At 33.8% G+C, this 25,880-nt stretch overlaps 4 protein-coding genes and 1 pseudogene across 7 annotated transcripts in view; 3 read left to right on the plus strand and 2 right to left on the minus strand.

The window, feature by feature from the left end:
• LOC125833413 (60S ribosomal protein L23a) overlaps positions 1 to 25,880 on the plus strand; it is a 106,557-nt gene that overhangs the window by 38,276 nt on the left and 42,401 nt on the right. The gene's annotated exons all lie outside the window — the stretch shown is intronic.
• LOC125833373 (1-aminocyclopropane-1-carboxylate oxidase homolog) lies at positions 7,778 to 10,235 on the plus strand. The gene is made up of 5 exons (XM_049512513.1): positions 7,778 to 7,985; positions 8,516 to 8,849; positions 9,347 to 9,571; positions 9,678 to 9,771; positions 10,137 to 10,235. Exons 1-5 carry the CDS (start codon positions 7,778 to 7,780, stop codon positions 10,233 to 10,235), a joined length of 960 nt encoding a protein of 319 aa, XP_049368470.1.
• LOC125833407 (protein SLOW GREEN 1, chloroplastic-like) lies at positions 10,517 to 11,899 on the minus strand (annotated as a pseudogene).
• LOC125833406 (protein SLOW GREEN 1, chloroplastic-like) lies at positions 10,517 to 25,549 on the minus strand. 4 transcript variants are annotated; one of them, XM_049512553.1, is made up of 2 exons: positions 24,447 to 25,549; positions 10,517 to 10,593 (listed from the first exon to the last, which is right to left on the minus strand). In XM_049512553.1, exon 1 carries the CDS (start codon positions 25,547 to 25,549, stop codon positions 24,494 to 24,496), a length of 1,056 nt encoding a protein of 351 aa, XP_049368510.1. In that variant the 3' UTR covers positions 10,517 to 10,593; positions 24,447 to 24,493. The 4 variants fall into 4 exon arrangements, with proteins under 4 accessions (XP_049368510.1, XP_049368511.1, XP_049368507.1 ...); XM_049512554.1 differs by having other exon boundaries at positions 10,517 to 10,596; XM_049512550.1 differs by lacking the exon at positions 10,517 to 10,593 and adding an exon at positions 24,169 to 24,245.
• Positions 21,429 to 23,886, plus strand: LOC125833374 (1-aminocyclopropane-1-carboxylate oxidase homolog). Its single transcript, XM_049512514.1, has 5 exons — positions 21,429 to 21,610; positions 22,081 to 22,500; positions 22,998 to 23,222; positions 23,329 to 23,422; positions 23,788 to 23,886. The coding sequence occupies exons 1-5, from the start codon at positions 21,429 to 21,431 to the stop codon at positions 23,884 to 23,886; spliced, it is 1,020 nt and encodes a 339-aa protein (XP_049368471.1).

Consider the following 25,880-nt stretch of genomic DNA (forward strand, 5'->3'; position numbering starts at 1 on the left):
TACTAGCTACTATGTTTTTTTTTTTTAAAATTTCATTGCGGAGTTTATTTAGATATATAGTTTTAAATTAGCTCACGAGGAGAGAATTGTCAATATCATATAAGAAGATCAAAGACCTTATAAATGCCCACTAATGTGGGATCGAACACCTCTCCGCATGAATGGACATCTAAAGCGTAAATAATATAAGATGGATTTTCAACATCAAATGAAAATATATAATGAATTGAATTAGGCCTGAATCTAATACTATGATGAATAAATGAACATTGACCTAACATAACCTTGAGGGGAGAACTGTCAAATATCATATAAAGAGATCAACGACCCTAACTTCGACCAATGTGGAACTCAATAGTTATAAATTGTCTTATATATTCAAGGTAAAAGAAGAAACATGTTTCAAGATTGACAAATTTCTAAAGATGGGATACACATAATGGAAGAAGAAAGTAAATTTTTTTATAAGATATAACTCATTTTTACATTATAAATACATTTTCGAAACTGACATAATTCGAAAGACAAATATGTACTTGCTATGCCAACGCACCTAATATATATTATATACAATTAACTTGGATTGTAACAATGTCTTAAGTGATCGGACTTTTTGTACTATTTGTATGGAATTATTCGTTTGGTCCTTTTGTTGCCTCATATCGAGTAGTATAAATATTAATATCTAACTATTTAGTGGTCCTATTTTTCAATTGTGAAAAAGGTAAATTTATTTTTTTTAAATGTGACTACACTTTTTTTTAGATGACTTTTTATCTGATGTTCGGTGTTTGCATAAGAGCCTAACTAATTTAAATTTGTGTTACATAGGATTTATTTGGAGGAAGTGTCTTTTATTAGTATGACTCAAAATCGAAACCATTAATTAAGAAAGAAGCAGTCTTATCCAACTCTCAAGCACTAAATTAAAAGACCCTAATTTGCTAATTACTTAATTGTTTTTACTGAGAGTGGTGACAAGGTAATACCACTTCTTTAACAAGGATGGAGCTGTTTAACTGAATAACTTTGACTTTAACCAACAATTAATTAAAGATAAAGTTATAAAAAAAAGCAAATTGTCTTAATTATTAAAGTTGTATTTTGTAGGTCCAATTCCACTTCTAATCAATACCCATAAATTAGGGTTTCATCAAGCAGCCACCCTTGCTAAAGGAATCATTTAATCTTCTAGATTAATTAACCTAAATCATTCCATTAGTGATCACTTACCACCAAAATAATGTTTAGATATTAGGGAAAAAAGAGTTTTCACTTATGTGTCGAATTGGAGGTGTAAAAAGATTACTAATCTATTAAGGATGAAAAAGTATTGATTTACCTTTCACTACAATCTTTAGAGGCACCTAAATTGCAATTTATAAGTACGATAGGTTCACGGAGGATTCATATACCTGATTCCAATTTGTTTTGGATTGAGGGTATGGTTGTTGTTGTTGTAGTAATTGAATCATAAATTAATATTAATTTAGGATATTTATAGGTTCTCCTTAGAAAAACAAATCTATATATGATTTCACTATCCAAATTAAAGTCTTTAATAAGAAAGTAGAGTCCGGAGCCTAAATGGCAAAAAAAATTGTCAAAAATTCCAAAAGGGCACATCACTTTTTATTCTAGCCAAAAGGGCAAAATCGCTGCGTCAGCAGCGATTTTCCTCTGACAAAATGACGAAATAGCAGCGATTTCGTCTAAATTTTTTTTAATTAAAAATCGTTGCCACAGCAGCGATTTTGTTAAATTTTGTTTTTATTATTATTATTAAAAATCGCTGCCATTGTAAAAGAAATTTTTTTTTTGCTGTGGCAGCGATTTTAAGTCAGAATTTTTTTTTCCCTTACACATCGCTGCAGGGGCAGCGTTTTTCATGCCGAGTGCTATTATTTTCATGGCTATTATTACTTATTAATAATATAAAAATGATAAACAAGACGACAGTATACTCAATAAAATTGTTGAAGCATGAGGAAAATTGAATTATATATCATAAATAATAATAAAAGAATATTAAATTAAAAAAAAATTGAACTATAGCAGCGATTTTGAAGAAAAAAAGTTTTTTTTTTTTTGAGAAAATATGCAGCGATTTTTATTTTTGTTTTGTCAGAAGCCCTTTTGGTTAATTTTTTTTTTGATGTGCCGTTTTAGTTTTTTTAAAGAAAAAGCAGCGATCTTTAAATAAAAAAAAATTACAAAATTGCAGCGATTTTTAATTAAAAAATAAATAAAAATTTAGACGAAATCGCTGCTATTTCGTCATTTTGTCAGAGACGCAGCGATTTTGCCCTTTTGGAATTTTTGATAATTTTTTTTGCCCTTTAGGCTCCGGACTCTAAGAAAGTATATAAGAAAATTTTCTTTTAGCAAAATCTAATTGGATATACGAAAACAAAAAATCCAAATAGGTTAAAATAGTACTCCAATTAATAATGTATAAAGATCCCAAATCTTCTTAGAAACATAGGGTAATTAAACCTACTTTTTTTGAGTTTCTTTTCAAATGGCTTTCATTTACTTTTGTCCTAACTTAACTAGAAACTTAACCCTCGATCCACTAGGCATATAGAAATAGAGTAGCATCTTAGGGTTTGGTTTGTTAAATTAAAGTTAATAATATCTTAAATTGTCACATTATATTTTGTTAGTGTTTAGAGCTCAACTTGTAGTTAGAAGTACTGATTTGTAAGATTATAATGGTGAAATTATATTAATTAAATAGGTAACTCATCATTAATTGATGTACAAACTTGATGAAGTGAAGGACAGAGCCAGGTCGAGACAAGAAGGTTCAGAACTCTAAATCCCTTTTGAAGAAAAATCATATATATAGTGTTTGTTGTGTAGAAGTGTTGGATATTCTAAGGAAGTTGTCTACGGAATGTGAAGCCGTTTGGTGGAGATTTGGACAAATTTTAAACAAACATTGCAATTTTATGTCAGATAAATTCATTATTATACACTTTTATACCATGTCGATATATTGTTTATGTAGATGTGTAAATACTATATTATAATAATAATAATAATAATAACAGTTCCCGCAAGAGCATGGTTGATCGAGTGGTTGGGAGGTGGGTCTCCTATGTGGGAGACCTGGAATCGAATGCAGCCTCCTTCTGATACTCAGTCATGAGCTCATCGCATGAAACTTGTCTAGTGTGGTTTAAATCTCCGGTGGAGTTTGTGAGTTATCACACAGTTAACAAGTTACGACAAAGTGTTCATCCGAAGGGCAAAGGTTATAAGCTCCCTGGTTTATAAAAAGCCAATAATAGTTTATTAAAATTGTTGTATAATTATTGGAAGAAAAAGAAGTAAAAGTCTAACATTTCACTATTTTCAATTCAATCATGAAATGGAAGAAGTGATATTTTGTCCTTGATCCACTTTTGATTATTTTATTCTAACCACTTCTATCTTCTTCTTTTTTTAATGGCCAAATCCATCGCTGACCCCTAAACTTGGCACAATTTTTCACTTAGACACCTCAATTGAAGGATGTTCACTTTAGCACCTCATATAGGGTTTTGATATGTCATTTTGACACTTTTTTTTCAATAAGCAAAAATATATAATGTGCGTGCGTTACACTCGCGAGTGACCTGTAAAGTGTCCAATAAAATAAGGACATTTGTCATTTTCCCCCAAAATAATTCTTAAACAATGAATTTTGGTCTAACCAAAAAGATAACAAGTGAATTGATGACACGTGGCATTTTTCCCAAATAATTACAAAAGGAAAACTTAATAACTTCTAAAAAGAAGTGTTTTGCAGAATACCAAACCACCCCTGACCCCTATCCCCCCCCGCCCGCCAACACCAGTCGTCTTCTCCACGAAAATCAAATCCACCCCTACCCCATTCGTCTTCTCCGCCATATCCGAGCTTTCTCTATTCTTTAAAGTTTCAAAATATATTAAATCCTCTTCCCTATAAAATAAGTATTCGATCGAATTTGAATGATTTGAGTGAAAAATAATTCCTATTCTATATCTGTAGTGGAGTAAAAACAGAAAATTGAGGAAATTAGGACCAAACAAAATGAAGAAATTTATCTTCAATATCATCATTGGAAACTTAAGTGCAGGTGCCGTTTCCCATGGAGAGTTAGAGACTAATTAGAGCATAAAATACATAATGGAATCTAAGAAAGAGATAAAAAGGAATTTTTGAGAGAATTAGATCTAACAGGAATCTGAGGGTTAAACTATCAAGCAACAAAATTGTTTGTATTAATTTCAATCATGATTTTGAACCACATAATTTAAACGAGTCTTGATTTAAAAACAAATAATAAACTAATTTGACTATTAAATTTAAATCAGTGAGATATATATTTAACTCTAAAATGTCTGTCAACACTTTTCACCATGGAAGGAGTTTAAATTTATGAAAATGGTAGTTGAAAATAGGACAAGACAAAAAAGAAAAAAAAAAGGCTAATTAAAGCTCTGACGCGCTGGTAGTGAGTGTTATACACTCATTATGTCATGTCAGCGAAAAGTGTCAAAATGACACAACGAACTCCTACTTAAAGTGTTCAAAATAAACAAAGCTTACTTGAGGTGTCTAAGTGAAAGTTAGTGCCAAGTTTAAGAGGCTGCCGATGGGTTCACCCTTTTTTAATCATAACTAAATATGTGTAATTTAATTCAAGTATGAAGAGGAGCAATATTTTGAAAAGGGAAAAGAGTGCAATCTATCAAATCAACAAATATTTTTTTCGCAAAGTACAAGCACTACACTTATGAAGCACAATGTATTTCGGAGGAATATAATTTTTAGTCTAATCAAGTCGATCATGAATTATTCTAATTGATAATAGTAATACAAATCACTTTCAAAAATGATTAACTGAACTACACATTCCAACTTCTTAGTGATTTAATATACATATTTTTTGAATGAGGCAGAAATATCTTAATCAAAGGAGAGAACGAAAAAATATCAAATAACCCAATATATATGACAAGTCGTACTTTAAATGACACCAAATTTATTAGGAGGGCGTTAATAATTTGTCAATAACAAATAAAAAACTATTCTATGCAATTTTGAGGGGGGGGATCCCTTGGATAGAATCATTTGATTATATTGACAATTTTAAATAGTATGATGACCATTGGCCAAACAAGCCCCCATCGTCTAGTGATTTAGGACATCTCTCTTTCAAGGAGGTAACAAGATTCGAATTCCCCTAAGGGTAGGGTACTATGAAAATAAGTCGGAAATTAAATTACCAATAAGTCACAATTAGATTACCAATAAGTCACAATTAGATTACCAATAAGTCAAAAATTGATTCTTCCTGAGTCGATATCTAAGCAGTTAATAGGGACGGATTGTAAATTTGTTGGCAATATGTCTACGCTGGTTCAAATCCAGCTCGGCCCAATTATTCACCAATCCACCATGAGATGATATAACCCTCTTTGTACTTCAGAAATATCCAACTCGGAGATAAAAAAAAAAAAAAGATCAAATTTTCTGCTAGATCCTGCATTTTCTTGGGATTGTAGTTCAATTGGTCAGAGCACCACTTTGTCAAGACGAAATATATATAACGACGAGCATTTTTAAAAGCAATAAAGAGCTAGGAGAAAAAACTAGGTGGTCCATGAGACTCGAAGTGAAAAATGAGAAGCACGCAATTAATTTATGAATGATTTAAAATACCAAACATTGAAGCAAATTCTCAAATAAAATATTTGCTCTTAACCAAATAATTTTATGTAAAAAAGGTAGATGTACAATTGACTGACCCTACATTCAAATAGTAAATATTGCCTTTCATGTACAATCAAGATAAGTTTCTATATATGATTTTTAGCTAATTTAAACTCTGTTTTTTTTTTTCAAATTTTGTCAGTGTAACTTTTGCTAGGTGAAAAAAGTATTGTCATAGTGACATGAAATAATATCATCATTGTTTCATAATTTTCTGCCAGCAATCTGAGCTGAAAAAGAAGAAACAGTTACTAACAAAGGAAAGAGGAATCTGGTGAAGAGTTTTCATTATTCAAGAATATTGTTTTTTTTTTTTTACTTTATATTACTGCACTTTCACTTGATATCCATATAATAACATTACTTAATGTGATCCCATAAGAGCGTACAGACTTTAGGCATATTACATAAACATAATCCTTAACTTAGCATCAGCCGCCAATTATTACATTTAACTTTGAGTGTGCACAAGTAGACATTTAAACTTGTATAAATTGAACAAATGGACACATTCATCCTACATGGCATCCTACGTGTATTATGTCATGTAGGATACTTGTTCAATTTTATACAAATTTAAGTGTCTACTTGTGCACACTCAAAGTTGAAAGGCATAGTTGTCTGCTGAAGCCAAATTAAGAGTCATATTTATGTATTGATGTAGAAAGGTTGTTTCTAATAAGCACCCAGATCAAGAAAAATGTTTTCCTAATGATGAATGAACTTGTCTCGTCAGGACCTTTTCTTGAATTTTCGGAAAGAACTTATGTCGGACCTAGAAGGGCAGAGAACTTGTCGTTGTCTTAAGTGTGTTATCGAACACAATGGCTCTGAGGAAGTCGGAATAGGAGAACACTCATTTTTGAAATGGCCTCACTTTTTAACTGTTCTCTGCAATTCCATACTCCTACTTTGCACGATAACTAGCATGTAGAGGTGCATCCTTCGTGGTCTTCTTGTACTAAGAAAATGTTCTTTTAATGTTGTAATACCCACATTAGATATGAACCGAACTGTCTTACATCGCTTTGGGTTCCTATTAAGTATTAAGTTCAAAATATAAAATTTCAGTTAACTTGCAAAAAGGTATGTAGGGGAGAAAATTCACTCTCAGCCCTTTCTAACTTGTCTCCTTTTTCCACTTCAATACCGTCTTTCTTCTCTACTTTCACTTTTTCTTTACCAAAATTTGATACATCCACTTTAAATTGAACCTAAAAATAGATTTTTCTTTATTAAATTATAAATTTCTCATATATTAAAGAAATAAAATTATGAAAGAGAACTAATGACTTCTCTATATATATGACAAAACTTGCTGTTTATATCAAGGCCTAATTCAAACAAACGGGATTTTACACTAACCAAATAACACACCTAAACTAATTCCATAGGATACTTCGTTACCTCTCTCCATCAACTTTACATCACAGCAACAACAGATACTAGGGCAAATGGAAAAAAGAGTCACCTAATGTTTTGCCTCAATTTGAACCTGAGACCTTGTGATTCCCAACCCACTTCATTGACCACTAAGCCACACCCTTAGGTGAGATATATCACCAGTTTAAAGAAAACAAATTCTAAATCTTGATTTTGAAATTCAAATATAGATAATAGAGTTTTCGTATCTTTTTCGATCTCTCAATAAATCATTTTAGCAAAAAAATCATGATTGACGAGATCATTCGATATGAAGTGAATACATGACAATAAAAAGGAAGTTATCTGGCACTTGTGCTGGTGAGAGGCAGTGGATACTTGATTAATTAGTCGAGGTGCGCACAAGCAAAAAGAGCGCAAAAGGGAAATATCATCAAGGCACTCCCCCATCAAGCATCACCTAGCTAGATGAACAGAAGATGAAGAACCTGTGGAGAACCTAAACTGATAAACAGAAGGCTAGGCTATAACAAGGAAAACAAGATTTGCAGTCAATGTCAAATTGAGAAGAGAGTTAGCTTTCTGCTGAGTGAACCCAAACAAGAGCGGACACACACTTAGATTAGAGCAAATTTAGCTTCTCCAATGGCGCAGTGGAAAAATAATGGTAACTTGAGTGCGATGACACCTAGAGTTGCGAAGGTGAGTTGGAGCGTAAAGCCTTACCGTGTTCCAAAAGGAAGTATACATGTCTCTCCTTCATGGATATTCTCCACAGGGGAGAACTCAGATCCAGCCATTACTATAAAAGCTATTGGGCATCAATGGTATCGGAGTGCGCCACTTCACGAGGGTGATTAAAGTGCAACGAAATGCCTTAAAGTTGAATAGGGTTCGCGAAGCATCTGGCTTACCGGTAAGAATCAGTCCCTTTATGGACTTAAACAAGCATCCCAAAATGGCAAAGGAATGTGCTACTAGGATAACCCAACTTTGAGTCAAGACTCAACTAACAGCAACGTTTGTGCCAAAGGAATCACCAATATAAAACAAGTAAAAAAAATAGTACTACAAAATAAGAACTAATGAGCAATACATGTTTCTGGTGGCTAACATGATATCCAACTCATACTACAGGAAATGACTGCAATGACAACTCATACTAAGTGACCTTAGTTCATAACATCCTAAAAAGAAGATGGTGGTCTCTAGCACTAATGATTTTCAGGTCACAGTTAAGAAAAGTTATGACAAAATGAGTGAATTAAAAACCTTTGATGATGCTGGAATCGATAAGGTACCTCAAATATTCATTCTACCACAGAAAAAAAGGCTGGAGTCCTCGGATACACGTGGAAACACAGTTCATTTTCCCATTGATAGACCTTGAAGGCATCGACGAGGACCCAATCAAACACAAAGAGATTGTGGACGAAGTTCGAGATGCATCAGAGACGTGGGGTTTCTTCCAAGTGGTTAAAAATGGGATTCCAACATCCGTCTGGGAAGAAATGCTGCAAGGAACACGAGAGTTTTTTGAACAAGATGTTGAGGCTAAGAAACAGTACTACACTCGAGATACTACGAAAAGGGTGATTGATACTAGCAATTTTGATTTGTATAGCCCTTCTGTTCCAGCTGCAAATTGGGGAGACACACTTTTCTGTTTAATGGCTCCTGATCCTCCCAGTCCAAAAGAATTGCCAACAGCATGCGGGTAGATGTTCTGAACATGAACTTTTTCCCCCTCCCCACCCCCAAGAGGATCAATAGTTAGTGTTCCCACTTACCTTCGAGTGTGACTCGGACCCTCAACCTACCAGTTGATGGTGGAGACGCTCAACCACTTGAGCAAGCCTCACTTGCCTGAAGATTGGGATCAAAATGTTTCGAGGTTTCTGAACATGTATTAGAAAACCAACCAGCTTCATTTATGACAAAAATCAACAGCAAACCATGATTTATGTTGTTATGGTTAAGTGCTTTCTTGCAACTGATTTATGATTAATGTGAGTTTTGGTGGATATTGTTGGAGAACTAAGTAATTCAACTAGAAGTATGGTCCCTTTGAGCCAATTGAGTATACTTAATTTTTTTCAAATATCAACATGCGGCATTACATCAAATTTTATTTGAAATTACTGCAGGAAATACTAATGGAGTACTCTAAGGATCTGATGAAACTAAGCTGCTCCTTACTTGAATTATTGTCAGAAGGTCTTGGTCTCAATCGTTGCCATCTCAAGGATATGGATTGCGCGGAGGGGCTAGGTATTTTGGGACATTACTATCCAGCATTCCCCAGCCAGAACTCGAGATAGGCACCAACAAACATTCTGACAATGATTTTATCACAGTGCTTCTACAAGATCCTATAGGAGGACTTCAAGTGCTTCACCAGAATCAATGGGTTAATGTTCCTCCTACACCTGCAGGCTAGTATTCTTTTACTTTTCTAAACAACTACAATCAATAAGAGTTTAATATACCACCTAGCTAGTTTGGCACTGATATCATTTATGGTTATTTTTGTTGCTTTTTTCAGCTTATATCAAATGACAAGTACACAAATGTTGAGCACCGAGTATTGGCAAATAAAGCGGGACCAACAATATCAGTTGTATGCTTCATCTACACAGGTTAACTGCCATCTGCCAATCTTTATGGACAGATTACTAAATTGTTGTCGGAAGATAATCCTCCAAGATATTTATGGAGCAACACATATTTCGGGTTGCTGGTTATCCACACAAAACCACTTCTAGTCATGAACATAATAACTGATAAAGAATTAACAACAACTCATACTACAGGAAATGGCTGCAATGACAAGTATTCCTTGACCCATCTCAAATTGTGCTCGCTACCTTTGTTCTCTTTCAACTCTATCCAATGATTAGGATCCCAAACCTGATCTAGCGGTCATGAGTCATGGTTATCTCTAACTACAAAGATAGTAAATTCACTTCTGAAAGCTAGGATCAAATGTGGTTGTATGGTACAGCTTTTATCAGACAACTCAAGCGCTATAAAATATCCTAATGCACTAATGATTAGACTTGCTTCAAAACTGGTTAAAGTTGCAAAAGAAGAACAGGGGTGAAGTATAAAACTGTCTACTAAAGCCATAATAAGATTAAAAGATGCAATCACGATTAGAACCAATCAAGCATTCAATGGTTGATGGAGGAAACCGGAACGTTGACAATGAAGCAGAGTCATTCCTCAAACAGCTCTTTACATCTATAATACTCTATGCAGCAAAGTTGGCTGTGTAAGTCTGTCTCTTCCATCTCAACATCACAACACATATCAAGTGCATTCATTTTGTAAAAGGACAGCTCATATCAAACACATATCGTGGAAGTTTCAAAAGAATTAAAGAAAAAATCACAAAGCATGGTTCTCACTTCCATTCTTGATTAAATGAACTATGATCACATGTCGTTCGATTCAGATACCTGCTGAAAATTATTAAAGAGCCTTAGCACCATTCCCCTCTGACTAACAAAAAAAAGATCCTTTTTTCTGAACCTAATTGCTACTCCACAACTCATATAACAATAAACCTATGCAAACCAGACAAACTTATTTGGAACATCTACTAAGCTCAAACCATTATGTAACTAGTAACAAATAGAGCAAAATAATTTCCACCATACCTCTACCATCCAATCTGAACTTCAGCAGAACCGAAGCCTTATTCTATTCAGCTTTTTGAGCTAGCTCTCTCATTCTCCGCCCTCTGTGCAAAAACCTTTGTTGCAATCATGTTCTCATCGAAATACCTAGCATAGGGATGCCCTTGCGGTACAAGTCTCCGATACTTCTCAAAACACTTCTCAGCCTCTTTGTTTTTCCTCAATAATGTGTATATTATTCCTTGACACAAGTAAGGCCTGAAATCCCTAGGCTCCTCTTTCATTAACTCCTGATAAACCTTCAATGCATCTTCATATTTCCCTTCTATCACCCGAATTTGTGCAAGCAACAGCTTAAAATCCCTCAAGTCACTTTTTTTTTTCTCCTTCTTACACAATTTAATGCCCTCCTCAACCTTCTTCTCGATTTCCGCCAATTCCTCAATCGATTCATCTTGTGAAGCTGCCATAACGAGTCCATGATAAGCCTCGACACGAAAAGGGTCTTTCTTTAGTATCTCATTAAACCCAACTTTGGCCAATTCAATCTCCCCAGAGTTCACATACAAATGAGATTTCAACAAGGGCCATTCGGTCTCATTCGGTTCGAGCTCAATCAACCTATCAATAATGTTAATAGCATCCAGCATTTTCTTATTCTTTATCCGAATTTCCATCAAAATCCTTAACGCTTCCACATCATCCGGGTGAGAAAACCAGGTGTTCTTCAATTGCTCTTTCCCTTTCCTCCTCTGAAATTGCATCTCTCACCACATCAGTTTCCATAGCCGACGGAGTAAAAGCTTGGTTAGAAAGTGCAGGTTTCGGGAAGACAAAGTATCTTGCGAACAAAAGGGTAGTGGCAGTAATTGTAGCAATGAGTGTTGGCTTAACGAATGAAAATGGGTTATGGGGTTTTTCATTAGGGGTTTGAGGGATAAGGGGTTTTGGGATTTTTAGAATTTTGTGAAGAAGAAGAATAGGCTTTAATGGTGGAGGGGTAAAATGGTGGAGGTGAGGTTCTGAAGGTGAGACAAGAAATTGGTTTAGCATAAATTGGACGATGATGATGAAGCTGTTTCTGAAATGGGTTTGTTCTAGAGCCAACTGGGTTTAAGGTTGTCATTGTTTTGGTGAAGACGAAAGAGTGTTGGAGCTCTTAAACCCTAACGATAATGGCGGAATTTACAGTCTAGAGAAAGACTAACAATGGAGAAAGGGTGAACCATAAAAGGGCCTTGTTGGGCTTGTTTGGTGGTAGGCCAAATTGACTCAATGAATTGGGCTTTTGCTTTATGCCCATCAAGTGGTCGAAATTCAAGTAAAAAATAAGGAAATTTTTCAAAATAGCAATATTTTAATAGGACTCCTTGTCAACACTTTCAATATTTATTTAAAATATCAATATTTTGGTTTGTTATAATCCTGACTGTATTTATTTGTTATTTAATCGGAAAGAATACAAATTTTTAATAACAGAATGAAGAGAATCATGGGAGGAAATATTTTTAAAAAGGTAAAAATATTTCCCTTAGTTTTTTATCCTTACTTGTTTGAACTTCTTTAAATATGATTTTATCTGAATTATGTATTCGGATGAACTTGTTTAAATATGATTTTGTGTGTCATTATTTTAAAATGTAATTGAAATATAAATTGGGAGTGACCTACAATGATGACTACACAATAATAAAGTAATACAAATTCTTTTGGCGTTTCAAATTGAGAATGGAATACAAAGTGATAATGAAATACAAAACGAGCACGATAATTCGATAAATACTCATTTTTCAATTGAAAAGTTAGACCATACAATCAAAACATGATTGTATACCATTAGGACGAATACAAATTCAAATCAAAATACAAACTATAGTGATATTGAAAATACAAAATGAGCCAAATAAAATATAAAAATTATTTTACTAATGCAATTAGTATGAATACGTAAATAAACTGTATTTTGGTTATTTAGAATTGAAAATGAATACAAAATCAAATCTAAATACAAACTATCTGGTATACAAAGTGATATTGAAAATATAAAATGAGCAAAATAAAGTACAAAATATGTTTTACTGATGCAATTAGGATGAATACATATATAACATAAATAAACTGTATTTTGGTTATTTAGAATTGAGAATGAATACGAAATCAAATATAAATACAAAACTTGATGGTATACCATTAGGCCGAATACAAAATCAAATCTAAATATAAACTATTTGGTATACAAAGTGATATTGTAAATACAAAATAAGCAAAATAAAATAGAAGGTTTGCTTTACATATGCAATTAGGATGAATACCTAAATAATGAATACATAAATAAACTGTATTTTGGTTATTTAGAATTGAGAATGAATGGACAATAAAGAACTTTGATCCGACAATTGATTCATTAAGTTCCATGGATTCAAGAAGAATCTTTTCGGAACCATCCATAGAGCGGCGGTGGAGATTTGAAACCTGGCAGAAAAACCGCCCGAGCCCGATAAACAGAAGATGGAAGGAAGAGAGAAAATGGAGAATAGATCATAGAGCAATTCAAGTGGAGTTGAAAAATAAACAAGCTGATGCATACTCCATTTGGATATGAAAAACCTCTCTTCCCACCTATGCACAAATGACGTTCCGTTCAATAATGAAGAGGTAATATATCTGGGAGCACATGTAACGTGATCAACCATATAGACGAATAGCATCAATCATAATATCAAATTAAGAACCGTAAGACACAATGGTGGAAACAGAGAGAGTGGAGAGATTTGAGGTAAAAATCTAGATAGAGAATATTAGAATGTGGAGTCTTATCAAAAATGCTCCCGAGAAGACTTAGATCTATAAGTTATATCATATATCATTAGATACCCATATATCTTAAAATTAGTTATCTGCACAATTACAACATCACCAATTCAAGCTTTCATGCTAATCAACTCTCTCATCAACTTGCATCTCCGTCATCGTATTCTTCTTTCTTCCTTCTCTGCACCACGAATTTCACCATTAAATTTTTTAAATTGAAATTTGAGACATCATCACAACAATTTGAGGTTTTCGTCTATCTAATTATTATCAAAGTCATGTCTCTGAGATAAATTTCAATTAGTTTTGTCTTCTAGTTTTTAAAAGTTAAGGTAAAACTCACTTGATTTAGAGTTCTCTTAATTTTCTTTCATGGCTAGTGATTCTCCAAATGAGAAGAATGTTTATTTATTGTTGCTTAAAAACGACATGAAAATTACCACTATAATTCTCGATATTTTTGACCGCTTAAATTTGAAAATCCAAAAATATAACAAGTTTGATAAACAAAAGAGAAAGATAGTATGTAATTCATTGCAAATAGAAAGAGGATTTATGCGGTAATTGTGATAGACCCTAAAATCCTACAATGGAGACAGAGTAACCATAAAAGGGCCTTGTTGGGGGGATAGGCTTAATTACTCAATGAATTAAATTTTTGTTTTAGGCCCATCAAGTGATCGAAATTCAAGTAAAAATAGATTTTTGGGTTGCAAACTTCAGTCATATAATATATAGGGGTCTAACATATATATATATATATATATATATATATATATATATATATATATACATGTATTCGAACAAATATTGATGAATTTTAGTCATATAAACATGAATTTTTAATAAAACGAACAAATTCAAAATGATTGAAATTTAGTTATATGTGCCTTAATTTTAATCAATCTAGTAATTTATAGAATGATAAGGACCGACACTCAACATGAAGTGAATTTAAACTCTAAATTGTCTTTTTTTGTTCAAATATAATTTTAATCAAGATATAGTAATATTGCATCTTTGATGTAAATGTTTGTTCATTTATTCAATTTTTATAGAGCAAAAAAAATTGTATAAATGAATAGTCGAAATATCCACACAAGTTACATTCAACTATCGTCAATTTTTTTTTAAAATAATACGTATATCAATTAATTTGAAAACAATCTCTTAACTTAATAAGATAGAGATAAGATCATGTATACAGGGGCGAAGCTACTCTAATGGACAGGGGTTCAGACGAATTCATTGACTTTTTTGTAGACCCCCTATATACATATTAAAATATCAAATATGCATGTGTGTATTATATATAAAATATCAAATATGCATGTGTGTATTATATGTAAAAAAGAGTTTTCACTTATGTGTCGAATTGGAGGTGTAAAAAGATTACTAATCTATTAAGGATGAAAAAGTATTGATTTACCTTTCACTACAATCTTTAGAGGCACCTAAATTGCAATTTATAAGTACGATAGGTTCACGGAGGATTCATATACCTGATTCCAATTTGTTTTGGATTGAGGGTATGGTTGTTGTTGTTGTAGTAATTGAATCATAAATTAATATTAATTTAGGATATTTATAGGTTCTCCTTAGAAAAACAAATCTATATATGATTTCACTATCCAAATTAAAGTCTTTAATAAGAAAGTAGAGTCCGGAGCCTAAATGGCAAAAAAAATTGTCAAAAATTCCAAAAGGGCACATCACTTTTTATTCTAGCCAAAAGGGCAAAATCGCTGCGTCAGCAGCGATTTTCCTCTGACAAAATGACGAAATAGCAGCGATTTCGTCTAAATTTTTTTAAATTAAAAATCGTTGCCACAGCAGCGATTTTGTTAAATTTTGTTTTTATTATTATTATTAAAAATCGCTGCCATTGTAAAAGAAATTTTTTTTTTGCTGTGGCAGCGATTTTAAGTCAGAATTTTTTTTTCCCTTACACATCGCTGCAGGGGCAGCGTTTTTCATGCCGAGTGCTATTATTTTCATGGCTATTATTACTTATTAATAATATAAAAATGATAAACAAGACGACAGTATACTCAATAAAATTGTTGAAGCATGAGGAAAATTGAATTATATATCATAAATAATAATAAAAGAATATTAAATTAAAAAAAAATTGAACTATAGCAGCGATTTTGAAGAAAAAAAGTTTTTTTTTTTTTGAGAAAATATGCAGCGATTTTTATTTTTGTTTTGTCAGAAGCCCTTTTGGTTAATTTTTTTTTTGATGTGCCGTTTTAGTTTTTTTAAAGAAAAAGCAGCGATCTTTAAATAAAAAAAAATTACAAAATTGCAGCGATTTTTAATTAAAAAATAAATAAAAATTTAGACGAAATCGCTGCTATTTCGTCATTTTGTCAGAGACGCAGCGATTTTGCCCTTTTGGAATTTTTGATAATTTTTTTTGCCCTTTAGGCTCCGGACTCTAAGAAAGTATATAAGAAAATTTTCTTTTAGCAAAATCTAATTGGATATACGAAAACAAAAAATCCAAATAGGTTAAAATAGTACTCCAATTAATAATGTATAAAGATCCCAAATCTTCTTAGAAACATAGGGTAATTAAACCTACTTTTTTTGAGTTTCTTTTCAAATGGCTTTCATTTACTTTTGTCCTAACTTAACTAGAAACTTAACCCTCGATCCACTAGGCATATAGAAATAGAGTAGCATCTTAGGGTTTGGTTTGTTAAATTAAAGTTAATAATATCTTAAATTGTCACATTATATTTTGTTAGTGTTTAGAGCTCAACTTGTAGTTAGAAGTACTGATTTGTAAGATTATAATGGTGAAATTATATTAATTAAATAGGTAACTCATCATTAATTGATGTACAAACTTGATGAAGTGAAGGACAGAGCCAGGTCGAGACAAGAAGGTTCAGAACTCTAAATCCCTTTTGAAGAAAAATCATATATATAGTGTTTGTTGTGTAGAAGTGTTGGATATTCTAAGGAAGTTGTCTACGGAATGTGAAGCCGTTTGGTGGAGATTTGGGACAAATTTTAAACAAACATTGCAATTTTATGTCAGATAAATTCATTATTATACACTTTTATACCATGTCGATATATTGTTTATGTAGATGTGTAAATACTATATTATAATAATAATAATAATAATAACAGTTCCCGCAAGAGCATGGTTGATCGAGTGGTTGGGAGGTGGGTCTCCTATGTGGGAGACCTGGAATCGAATGCAGCCTCCTTCTGATACTCAGTCATGAGCTCATCGCATGAAACTTGTCTAGTGTGGTTTAAATCTCCGGTGGAGTTTGTGAGTTATCACACAGTTAACAAGTTACGACAAAGTGTTCATCCGAAGGGCAAAGGTTATAAGCTCCCTGGTTTATAAAAAGCCAATAATAGTTTATTAAAATTGTTGTATAATTATTGGAAGAAAAAGAAGTAAAAGTCTAACATTTCACTATTTTCAATTCAATCATGAAATGGAAGAAGTGATATTTTGTCCTTGATCCACTTTTGATTATTTTATTCTAACCACTTCTATCTTCTTCTTTTTTTAATGGCCAAATCCATCGCTGACCCCTAAACTTGGCACAATTTTTCACTTAGACACCTCAATTGAAGGATGTTCACTTTAGCACCTCATATAGGGTTTTGATATGTCATTTTGACACTTTTTTTTCAATAAGCAAAAATATATAATGTGCGTGCGTTACACTCGCGAGTGACCTGTAAAGTGTCCAATAAAATAAGGACATTTGTCATTTTCCCCCAAAATAATTCTTAAACAATGAATTTTGGTCTAACCAAAAAGATAACAAGTGAATTGATGACACGTGGCATTTTTCCCAAATAATTACAAAAGGAAAACTTAATAACTTCTAAAAAGAAGTGTTTTGCAGAATACCAAACCACCCCTGACCCCTATCCCCCCCCGCCCGCCAACACCAGTCGTCTTCTCCACGAAAATCAAATCCACCCCTACCCCATTCGTCTTCTCCGCCATATCCGAGCTTTCTCTATTCTTTAAAGTTTCAAAATATATTAAATCCTCTTCCCTATAAAATAAGTATTCGATCGAATTTGAATGATTTGAGTGAAAAATAATTCCTATTCTATATCTGTAGTGGAGTAAAAACAGAAAATTGAGGAAATTAGGACCAAACAAAATGAAGAAATTTATCTTCAATATCATCATTGGAAACTTAAGTGCAGGTGCCGTTTCCCATGGAGAGTTAGAGACTAATTAGAGCATAAAATACATAATGGAATCTAAGAAAGAGATAAAAAGGAATTTTTGAGAGAATTAGATCTAACAGGAATCTGAGGGTTAAACTATCAAGCAACAAAATTGTTTGTATTAATTTCAATCATGATTTTGAACCACATAATTTAAACGAGTCTTGATTTAAAAACAAATAATAAACTAATTTGACTATTAAATTTAAATCAGTGAGATATATATTTAACTCTAAAATGTCTGTCAACACTTTTCACCATGGAAGGAGTTTAAATTTATGAAAATGGTAGTTGAAAATAGGACAAGACAAAAAAGAAAAAAAAAAAGGCTAATTAAAGCTCTGACGCGCTGGTAGTGAGTGTTATACACTCATTATGTCATGTCAGCGAAAAGTGTCAAAATGACACAACGAACTCCTACTTAAAGTGTTCAAAATAAACAAAGCTTACTTGAGGTGTCTAAGTGAAAGTTAGTGCCAAGTTTAAGAGGCTGCCGATGGGTTCACCCTTTTTTAATCATAACTAAATATGTGTAATTTAATTCAAGTATGAAGAGGAGCAATATTTTGAAAAGGGAAAAGAGTGCAATCTATCAAATCAACAAATATTTTTTTCGCAAAGTACAAGCACTACACTTATGAAGCACAATGTATTTCGGAGGAATATAATTTTTAGTCTAATCAAGTCGATCATGAATTATTCTAATTGATAATAGTAATACAAATCACTTTCAAAAATGATTAACTGAACTACACATTCCAACTTCTTAGTGATTTAATATACATATTTTTTGAATGAGGCAGAAATATCTTAATCAAAGGAGAGAACGAAAAAATATCAAATAACCCAATATATATGACAAGTCGTACTTTAAATGACACCAAATTTATTAGGAGGGCGTTAATAATTTGTCAATAACAAATAAAAAACTATTCTATGCAATTTTGAGGGGGGGGATCCCTTGGATAGAATCATTTGATTATATTGACAATTTTAAATAGTATGATGACCATTGGCCAAACAAGCCCCCATCGTCTAGTGATTTAGGACATCTCTCTTTCAAGGAGGTAACAAGATTCGAATTCCCCTAAGGGTAGGGTACTATGAAAATAAGTCGGAAATTAAATTACCAATAAGTCACAATTAGATTACCAATAAGTCAAAAATTGATTCTTCCTGAGTCGATATCTAAGCAGTTAATAGGGACGGATTGTAAATTTGTTGGCAATATGTCTACGCTGGTTCAAATCCAGCTCGGCCCAATTATTCACCAATCCACCATGAGATGATATAACCCTCTTTGTACTTCAGAAATATCCAACTCGGAGATAAAAAAAAAAAAAAGATCAAATTTTCTGCTAGATCCTGCATTTTCTTGGGATTGTAGTTCAATTGGTCAGAGCACCACTTTGTCAAGACGAAATATATATAACGACGAGCATTTTTAAAAGCAATAAAGAGCTAGGAGAAAAAACTAGGTGGTCCATGAGACTCGAAGTGAAAAATGAGAAGCACGCAATTAATTTATGAATGATTTAAAATACCAAACATTGAAGCAAATTCTCAAATAAAATATTTGCTCTTAACCAAATAATTTTATGTAAAAAAGGTAGATGTACAATTGACTGACCCTACATTCAAATAGTAAATATTGCCTTTCATGTACAATCAAGATAAGTTTCTATATATGATTTTTAGCTAATTTAAACTCTGTTTTTTTTTTTCAAATTTTGTCAGTGTAACTTTTGCTAGGTGAAAAAAGTATTGTCATAGTGACATGAAATAATATCATCATTGTTTCATAATTTTCTGCCAGCAATCTGAGCTGAAAAAGAAGAAACAGTTACTAACAAAGGAAAGAGGAATCTGGTGAAGAGTTTTCATTATTCAAGAATATTGTTTTTTTTTTTTTACTTTATATTACTGCACTTTCACTTGATATCCATATAATAACATTACTTAATGTGATCCCATAAGAGCGTACAGACTTTAGGCATATTACATAAACATAATCCTTAACTTAGCATCAGCCGCCAATTATTACATTTAACTTTGAGTGTGCACAAGTAGACATTTAAACTTGTATAAATTGAACAAATGGACACATTCATCCTACATGGCATCCTACGTGTATTATGTCATGTAGGATACTTGTTCAATTTTATACAAATTTAAGTGTCTACTTGTGCACACTCAAAGTTGAAAGGCATAGTTGTCTGCTGAAGCCAAATTAAGAGTCATATTTATGTATTGATGTAGAAAGGTTGTTTCTAATAAGCACCCAGATCAAGAAAAATGTTTTCCTAATGATGAATGAACTTGTCTCGTCAGGACCTTTTCTTGAATTTTCGGAAAGAACTTATGTCGGACCTAGAAGGGCAGAGAACTTGTCGTTGTCTTAAGTGTGTTATCGAACACAATGGCTCTGAGGAAGTCGGAATAGGAGAACACTCATTTTTGAAATGGCCTCACTTTTTAACTGTTCTCTGCAATTCCATACTCCTACTTTGCACGATAACTAGCATGTAGAGGTGCATCCTTCGTGGTCTTCTTGTACTAAGAAAATGTTCTTTTAATGTTGTAATACCCACATTAGATATGAACCGAACTGTCTTACATCGCTTTGGGTTCCTATTAAGTATTAAGTTCAAAATATAAAATTTCAGTTAACTTGCAAAAAGGTATGTAGGGGAGAAAATTCACTCTCAGCCCTTTCTAACTTGTCTCCTTTTTCCACTTCAATACCGTCTTTCTTCTCTACTTTCACTTTTTCTTTACCAAAATTTGATACATCCACTTTAAATTGAACCTAAAAATAGATTTTTCTTTATTAAATTATAAATTTCTCATATATTAAAGAAATAAAATTATGAAAGAGAACTAATGACTTCTCTATATATATGACAAAACTTGCTGTTTATATCAAGGCCTAATTCAAACAAACGGGATTTTACACTAACCAAATAACACACCTAAACTAATTCCATAGGATACTTCGTTACCTCTCTCCATCAACTTTACATCACAGCAACAACAGATACTAGGGCAAATGGAAAAAAGAGTCACCTAATGTTTTGCCTCAATTTGAACCTGAGACCTTGTGATTCCCAACCCACTTCATTGACCACTAAGCCACACCCTTAGGTGAGATATATCACCAGTTTAAAGAAAACAAATTCTAAATCTTGATTTTGAAATTCAAATATAGATAATAGAGTTTTCGTATCTTTTTCGATCTCTCAATAAATCATTTTAGCAAAAAAATCATGATTGACGAGATCATTCGATATGAAGTGAATACATGACAATAAAAAGGAAGTTATCTGGCACTTGTGCTGGTGAGAGGCAGTGGATACTTGATTAATTAGTCGAGGTGCGCACAAGCAAAAAGAGCGCAAAAGGGAAATATCATCAAGGCACTCCCCCATCAAGCATCACCTAGCTAGATGAACAGAAGATGAAGAACCTGTGGAGAACCTAAACTGATAAACAGAAGGCTAGGCTATAACAAGGAAAACAAGATTTGCAGTCAATGTCAAATTGAGAAGAGAGTTAGCTTTCTGCTGAGTGAACCCAAACAAGAGCGGACACACACTTAGATTAGAGCAAATTTAGCTTCTCCAATGGCGCAGTGGAAAAATAATGGTAACTTGAGTGCGATGACACCTAGAGTTGCGAAGGTGAGTTGGAGCGTAAAGCCTTACCGTGTTCCAAAAGGAAGTATACATGTCTCTCCTTCATGGATATTCTCCACAGGGGAGAACTCAGATCCAGCCATTACTATAAAAGCTATTGGGCATCAATGGTATCGGAGTGCGCCACTTCACGAGGGTGATTAAAGTGCAACGAAATGCCTTAAAGTTGAATAGGGTTCGCGAAGCATCTGGCTTACCGGTAAGAATCAGTCCCTTTATGGACTTAAACAAGCATCCCAAAATGGCAAAGGAATGTGCTACTAGGATAACCCAACTTTGAGTCAAGACTCAACTAACAGCAACGTTTGTGCCAAAGGAATCACCAATATAAAACAAGTAAAAAAAATAGTACTACAAAATAAGAACTAATGAGCAATACATGTTTCTGGTGGCTAACATGATATCCAACTCATACTACAGGAAATGACTGCAATGACAACTCATACTAAGTGACCTTAGTTCATAACATCCTAAAAAGAAGATGGTGGTCTCTAGCACTAATGATTTTCAGGTCACAGTTAAGAAAAGTTATGACAAAATGAGTGAATTAAAAACCTTTGATGATGCTGGAATCGATAAGGTACCTCAAATATTCATTCTACCACAGAAAAAAAGGCTGGAGTCCTCGGATACACGTGGAAACACAGTTCATTTTCCCATTGATAGACCTTGAAGGCATCGACGAGGACCCAATCAAACACAAAGAGATTGTGGACGAAGTTCGAGATGCATCAGAGACGTGGGGTTTCTTCCAAGTGGTTAAAAATGGGATTCCAACATCCGTCTGGGAAGAAATGCTGCAAGGAACACGAGAGTTTTTTGAACAAGATGTTGAGGCTAAGAAACAGTACTACACTCGAGATACTACGAAAAGGGTGATTGATACTAGCAATTTTGATTTGTATAGCCCTTCTGTTCCAGCTGCAAATTGGGGAGACACACTTTTCTGTTTAATGGCTCCTGATCCTCCCAGTCCAAAAGAATTGCCAACAGCATGCGGGTAGATGTTCTGAACATGAACTTTTTCCCCCTCCCCACCCCCAAGAGGATCAATAGTTAGTGTTCCCACTTACCTTCGAGTGTGACTCGGACCCTCAACCTACCAGTTGATGGTGGAGACGCTCAACCACTTGAGCAAGCCTCACTTGCCTGAAGATTGGGATCAAAATGTTTCGAGGTTTCTGAACATGTATTAGAAAACCAACCAGCTTCATTTATGACAAAAATCAACAGCAAACCATGATTTATGTTGTTATGGTTAAGTGCTTTCTTGCAACTGATTTATGATTAATGTGAGTTTTGGTGGATATTGTTGGAGAACTAAGTAATTCAACTAGAAGTATGGTCCCTTTGAGCCAATTGAGTATACTTAATTTTTTTCAAATATCAACATGCGGCATTACATCAAATTTTATTTGAAATTACTGCAGGAAATACTAATGGAGTACTCTAAGGATCTGATGAAACTAAGCTGCTCCTTACTTGAATTATTGTCAGAAGGTCTTGGTCTCAATCGTTGCCATCTCAAGGATATGGATTGCGCGGAGGGGCTAGGTATTTTGGGACATTACTATCCAGCATTCCCCAGCCAGAACTCGAGATAGGCACCAACAAACATTCTGACAATGATTTTATCACAGTGCTTCTACAAGATCCTATAGGAGGACTTCAAGTGCTTCACCAGAATCAATGGGTTAATGTTCCTCCTACACCTGCAGGCTAGTATTCTTTTACTTTTCTAAACAACTACAATCAATAAGAGTTTAATATACCACCTAGCTAGTTTGGCACTGATATCATTTATGGTTATTTTTGTTGCTTTTTTCAGCTTATATCAAATGACAAGTACACAAATGTTGAGCACCGAGTATTGGCAAATAAAGCGGGACCAACAATATCAGTTGTATGCTTCATCTACACAGGTTAACTGCCATCTGCCAATCTTTATGGACAGATTACTAAATTGTTGTCGGAAGATAATCCTCCAAGATATTTATGGAGCAACACATATTTCGGGTTGCTGGTTATCCACACAAAACCACTTCTAGTCATGAACATAATAACTGATAAAGAATTAACAACAACTCATACTACAGGAAATGGCTGCAATGACAAGTATTCCTTGACCCATCTCAAATTGTGCTCGCTACCTTTGTTCTCTTTCAACTCTATCCAATGATTAGGATCCCAAACCTGATCTAGCGGTCATGAGTCATGGTTATCTCTAACTACAAAGATAGTAAATTCACTTCTGAAAGCTAGGATCAAATGTGGTTGTATGGTACAGCTTTTATCAGACAACTCAAGCGCTATAAAATATCCTAATGCACTAATGATTAGACTTGCTTCAAAACTGGTTAAAGTTGCAAAAGAAGAACAGGGGTGAAGTATAAAAACTGTCTACTAAAGCCATAATAAGATTAAAAGATGCAATCACGATTAGAACCAATCAAGCATTCAATGGTTGATGGAGGAAACCGGAACGTTGACAATGAAGCAGAGTCATTCCTCAAACAGCTCTTTACATCTATAATACTCTATGCAGCAAAGTTGGCTGTGTAAGTCTGTCTCTTCCATCTCAACATCACAACACATATCAAGTGCATTCATTTTGTAAAAGGACAGCTCATATCAAACACATATCGTGGAAGTTTCAAAAGAATTAAAGAAAAAATCACAAAGCATGGTTCTCACTTCCATTCTTGATTAAATGAACTATGATCACATGTCGTTCGATTCAGATACCTGCTGAAAATTATTAAAGAGCCTTAGCACCATTCCCCTCTGACTAACAAAAAAAAGATCCTTTTTTCTGAACCTAATTGCTACTCCACAACTCATATAACAATAAACCTATGCAAACCAGACAAACTTATTTGGAACATCTACTAAGCTCAAACCATTATGTAACTAGTAACAAATAGAGCAAAATAATTTCCACCATACCTCTACCATCCAATCTGAACTTCAGCAGAACCGAAGCCTTATTCTATTCAGCTTTTTGAGCTAGCTCTCTCATTCTCCGCCCTCTGTGCAAAAACCTTTGTTGCAATCATGTTCTCATCGAAATACCTAGCATAGGGATGCCCTTGCGGTACAAGTCTCCGATACTTCTCAAAACACTTCTCAGCCTCTTTGTTTTTCCTCAATAATGTGTATATTATTCCTTGACACAAGTAAGGCCTGAAATCCCTAGGCTCCTCTTTCATTAACTCCTGATAAACCTTCAATGCATCTTCATATTTCCCTTCTATCACCCGAATTTGTGCAAGCAACAGCTTAAAATCCCTCAAGTCACTTTTTTTTTTCTCCTTCTTACACAATTTAATGCCCTCCTCAACCTTCTTCTCGATTTCCGCCAATTCCTCAATCGATTCATCTTGTGAAGCTGCCATAACGAGTCCATGATAAGCCTCGACACGAAAAGGGTCTTTCTTTAGTATCTCATTAAACCCAACTTTGGCCAATTCAATCTCCCCAGAGTTCACATACAAATGAGATTTCAACAAGGGCCATTCGGTCTCATTCGGTTCGAGCTCAATCAACCTATCAATAATGTTAATAGCATCCAGCATTTTCTTATTCTTTATCCGAATTTCCATCAAAATCCTTAACGCTTCCACATCATCCGGGTGAGAAACCAGGTGTTCTTCAATTGCTCTTTCCCTTTCCTCCTCTGAAATTGCATCTCTCACCACATCAGTTTCCATAGCCGACGGAGTAAAAGCTTGGTTAGAAAGTGCAGGTTTCGGGAAGACAAAGTATCTTGCGAACAAAAGGGTAGTGGCAGTAATTGTAGCAATGAGTGTTGGCTTAACGAATGAAAATGGGTTATGGGGTTTTTCATTAGGGGTTTGAGGGATAAGGGGTTTTGGGATTTTAGAATTTTGTGAAGAAGAAGAATAGGCTTTAATGGTGGAGGGGTAAAATGGTGGAGGTGAGGTTCTGAAGGTGAGACAAGAAATTGGTTTAGCATAAATTGGACGATGATGATGAAGCTGTTTCTGAAATGGGTTTGTTCTAGAGCCAACTGGGTTTAAGGTTGTCATTGTTTTGGTGAAGACGAAAGAGTGTTGGAGCTCTTAAACCCTAACGATAATGGCGGAATTTACAGTCTAGAGAAAGACTAACAATGGAGAAAGGGTGAACCATAAAAGGGCCTTGTTGGGCTTGTTTGGTGGTAGGCCAAATTGACTCAATGAATTGGGCTTTTGCTTTATGCCCATCAAGTGGTCGAAATTCAAGTAAAAAATAAGGAAATTTTTCAAAATAGCAATATTTTAATAGGACTCCTTGTCAACACTTTCAATATTTATTTAAAATATCAATATTTTGGTTTGTTATAATCCTGACTGTATTTATTTGTTATTTAATCGGAAA

This window comes from Solanum verrucosum, unplaced genomic scaffold (genome assembly GCF_900185275.1).
Source record: "Solanum verrucosum unplaced genomic scaffold, falcon-dt-bn FXZP01000142.1, whole genome shotgun sequence".
Taxonomy (NCBI): Eukaryota; Viridiplantae; Streptophyta; class Magnoliopsida; order Solanales; family Solanaceae; genus Solanum; species Solanum verrucosum.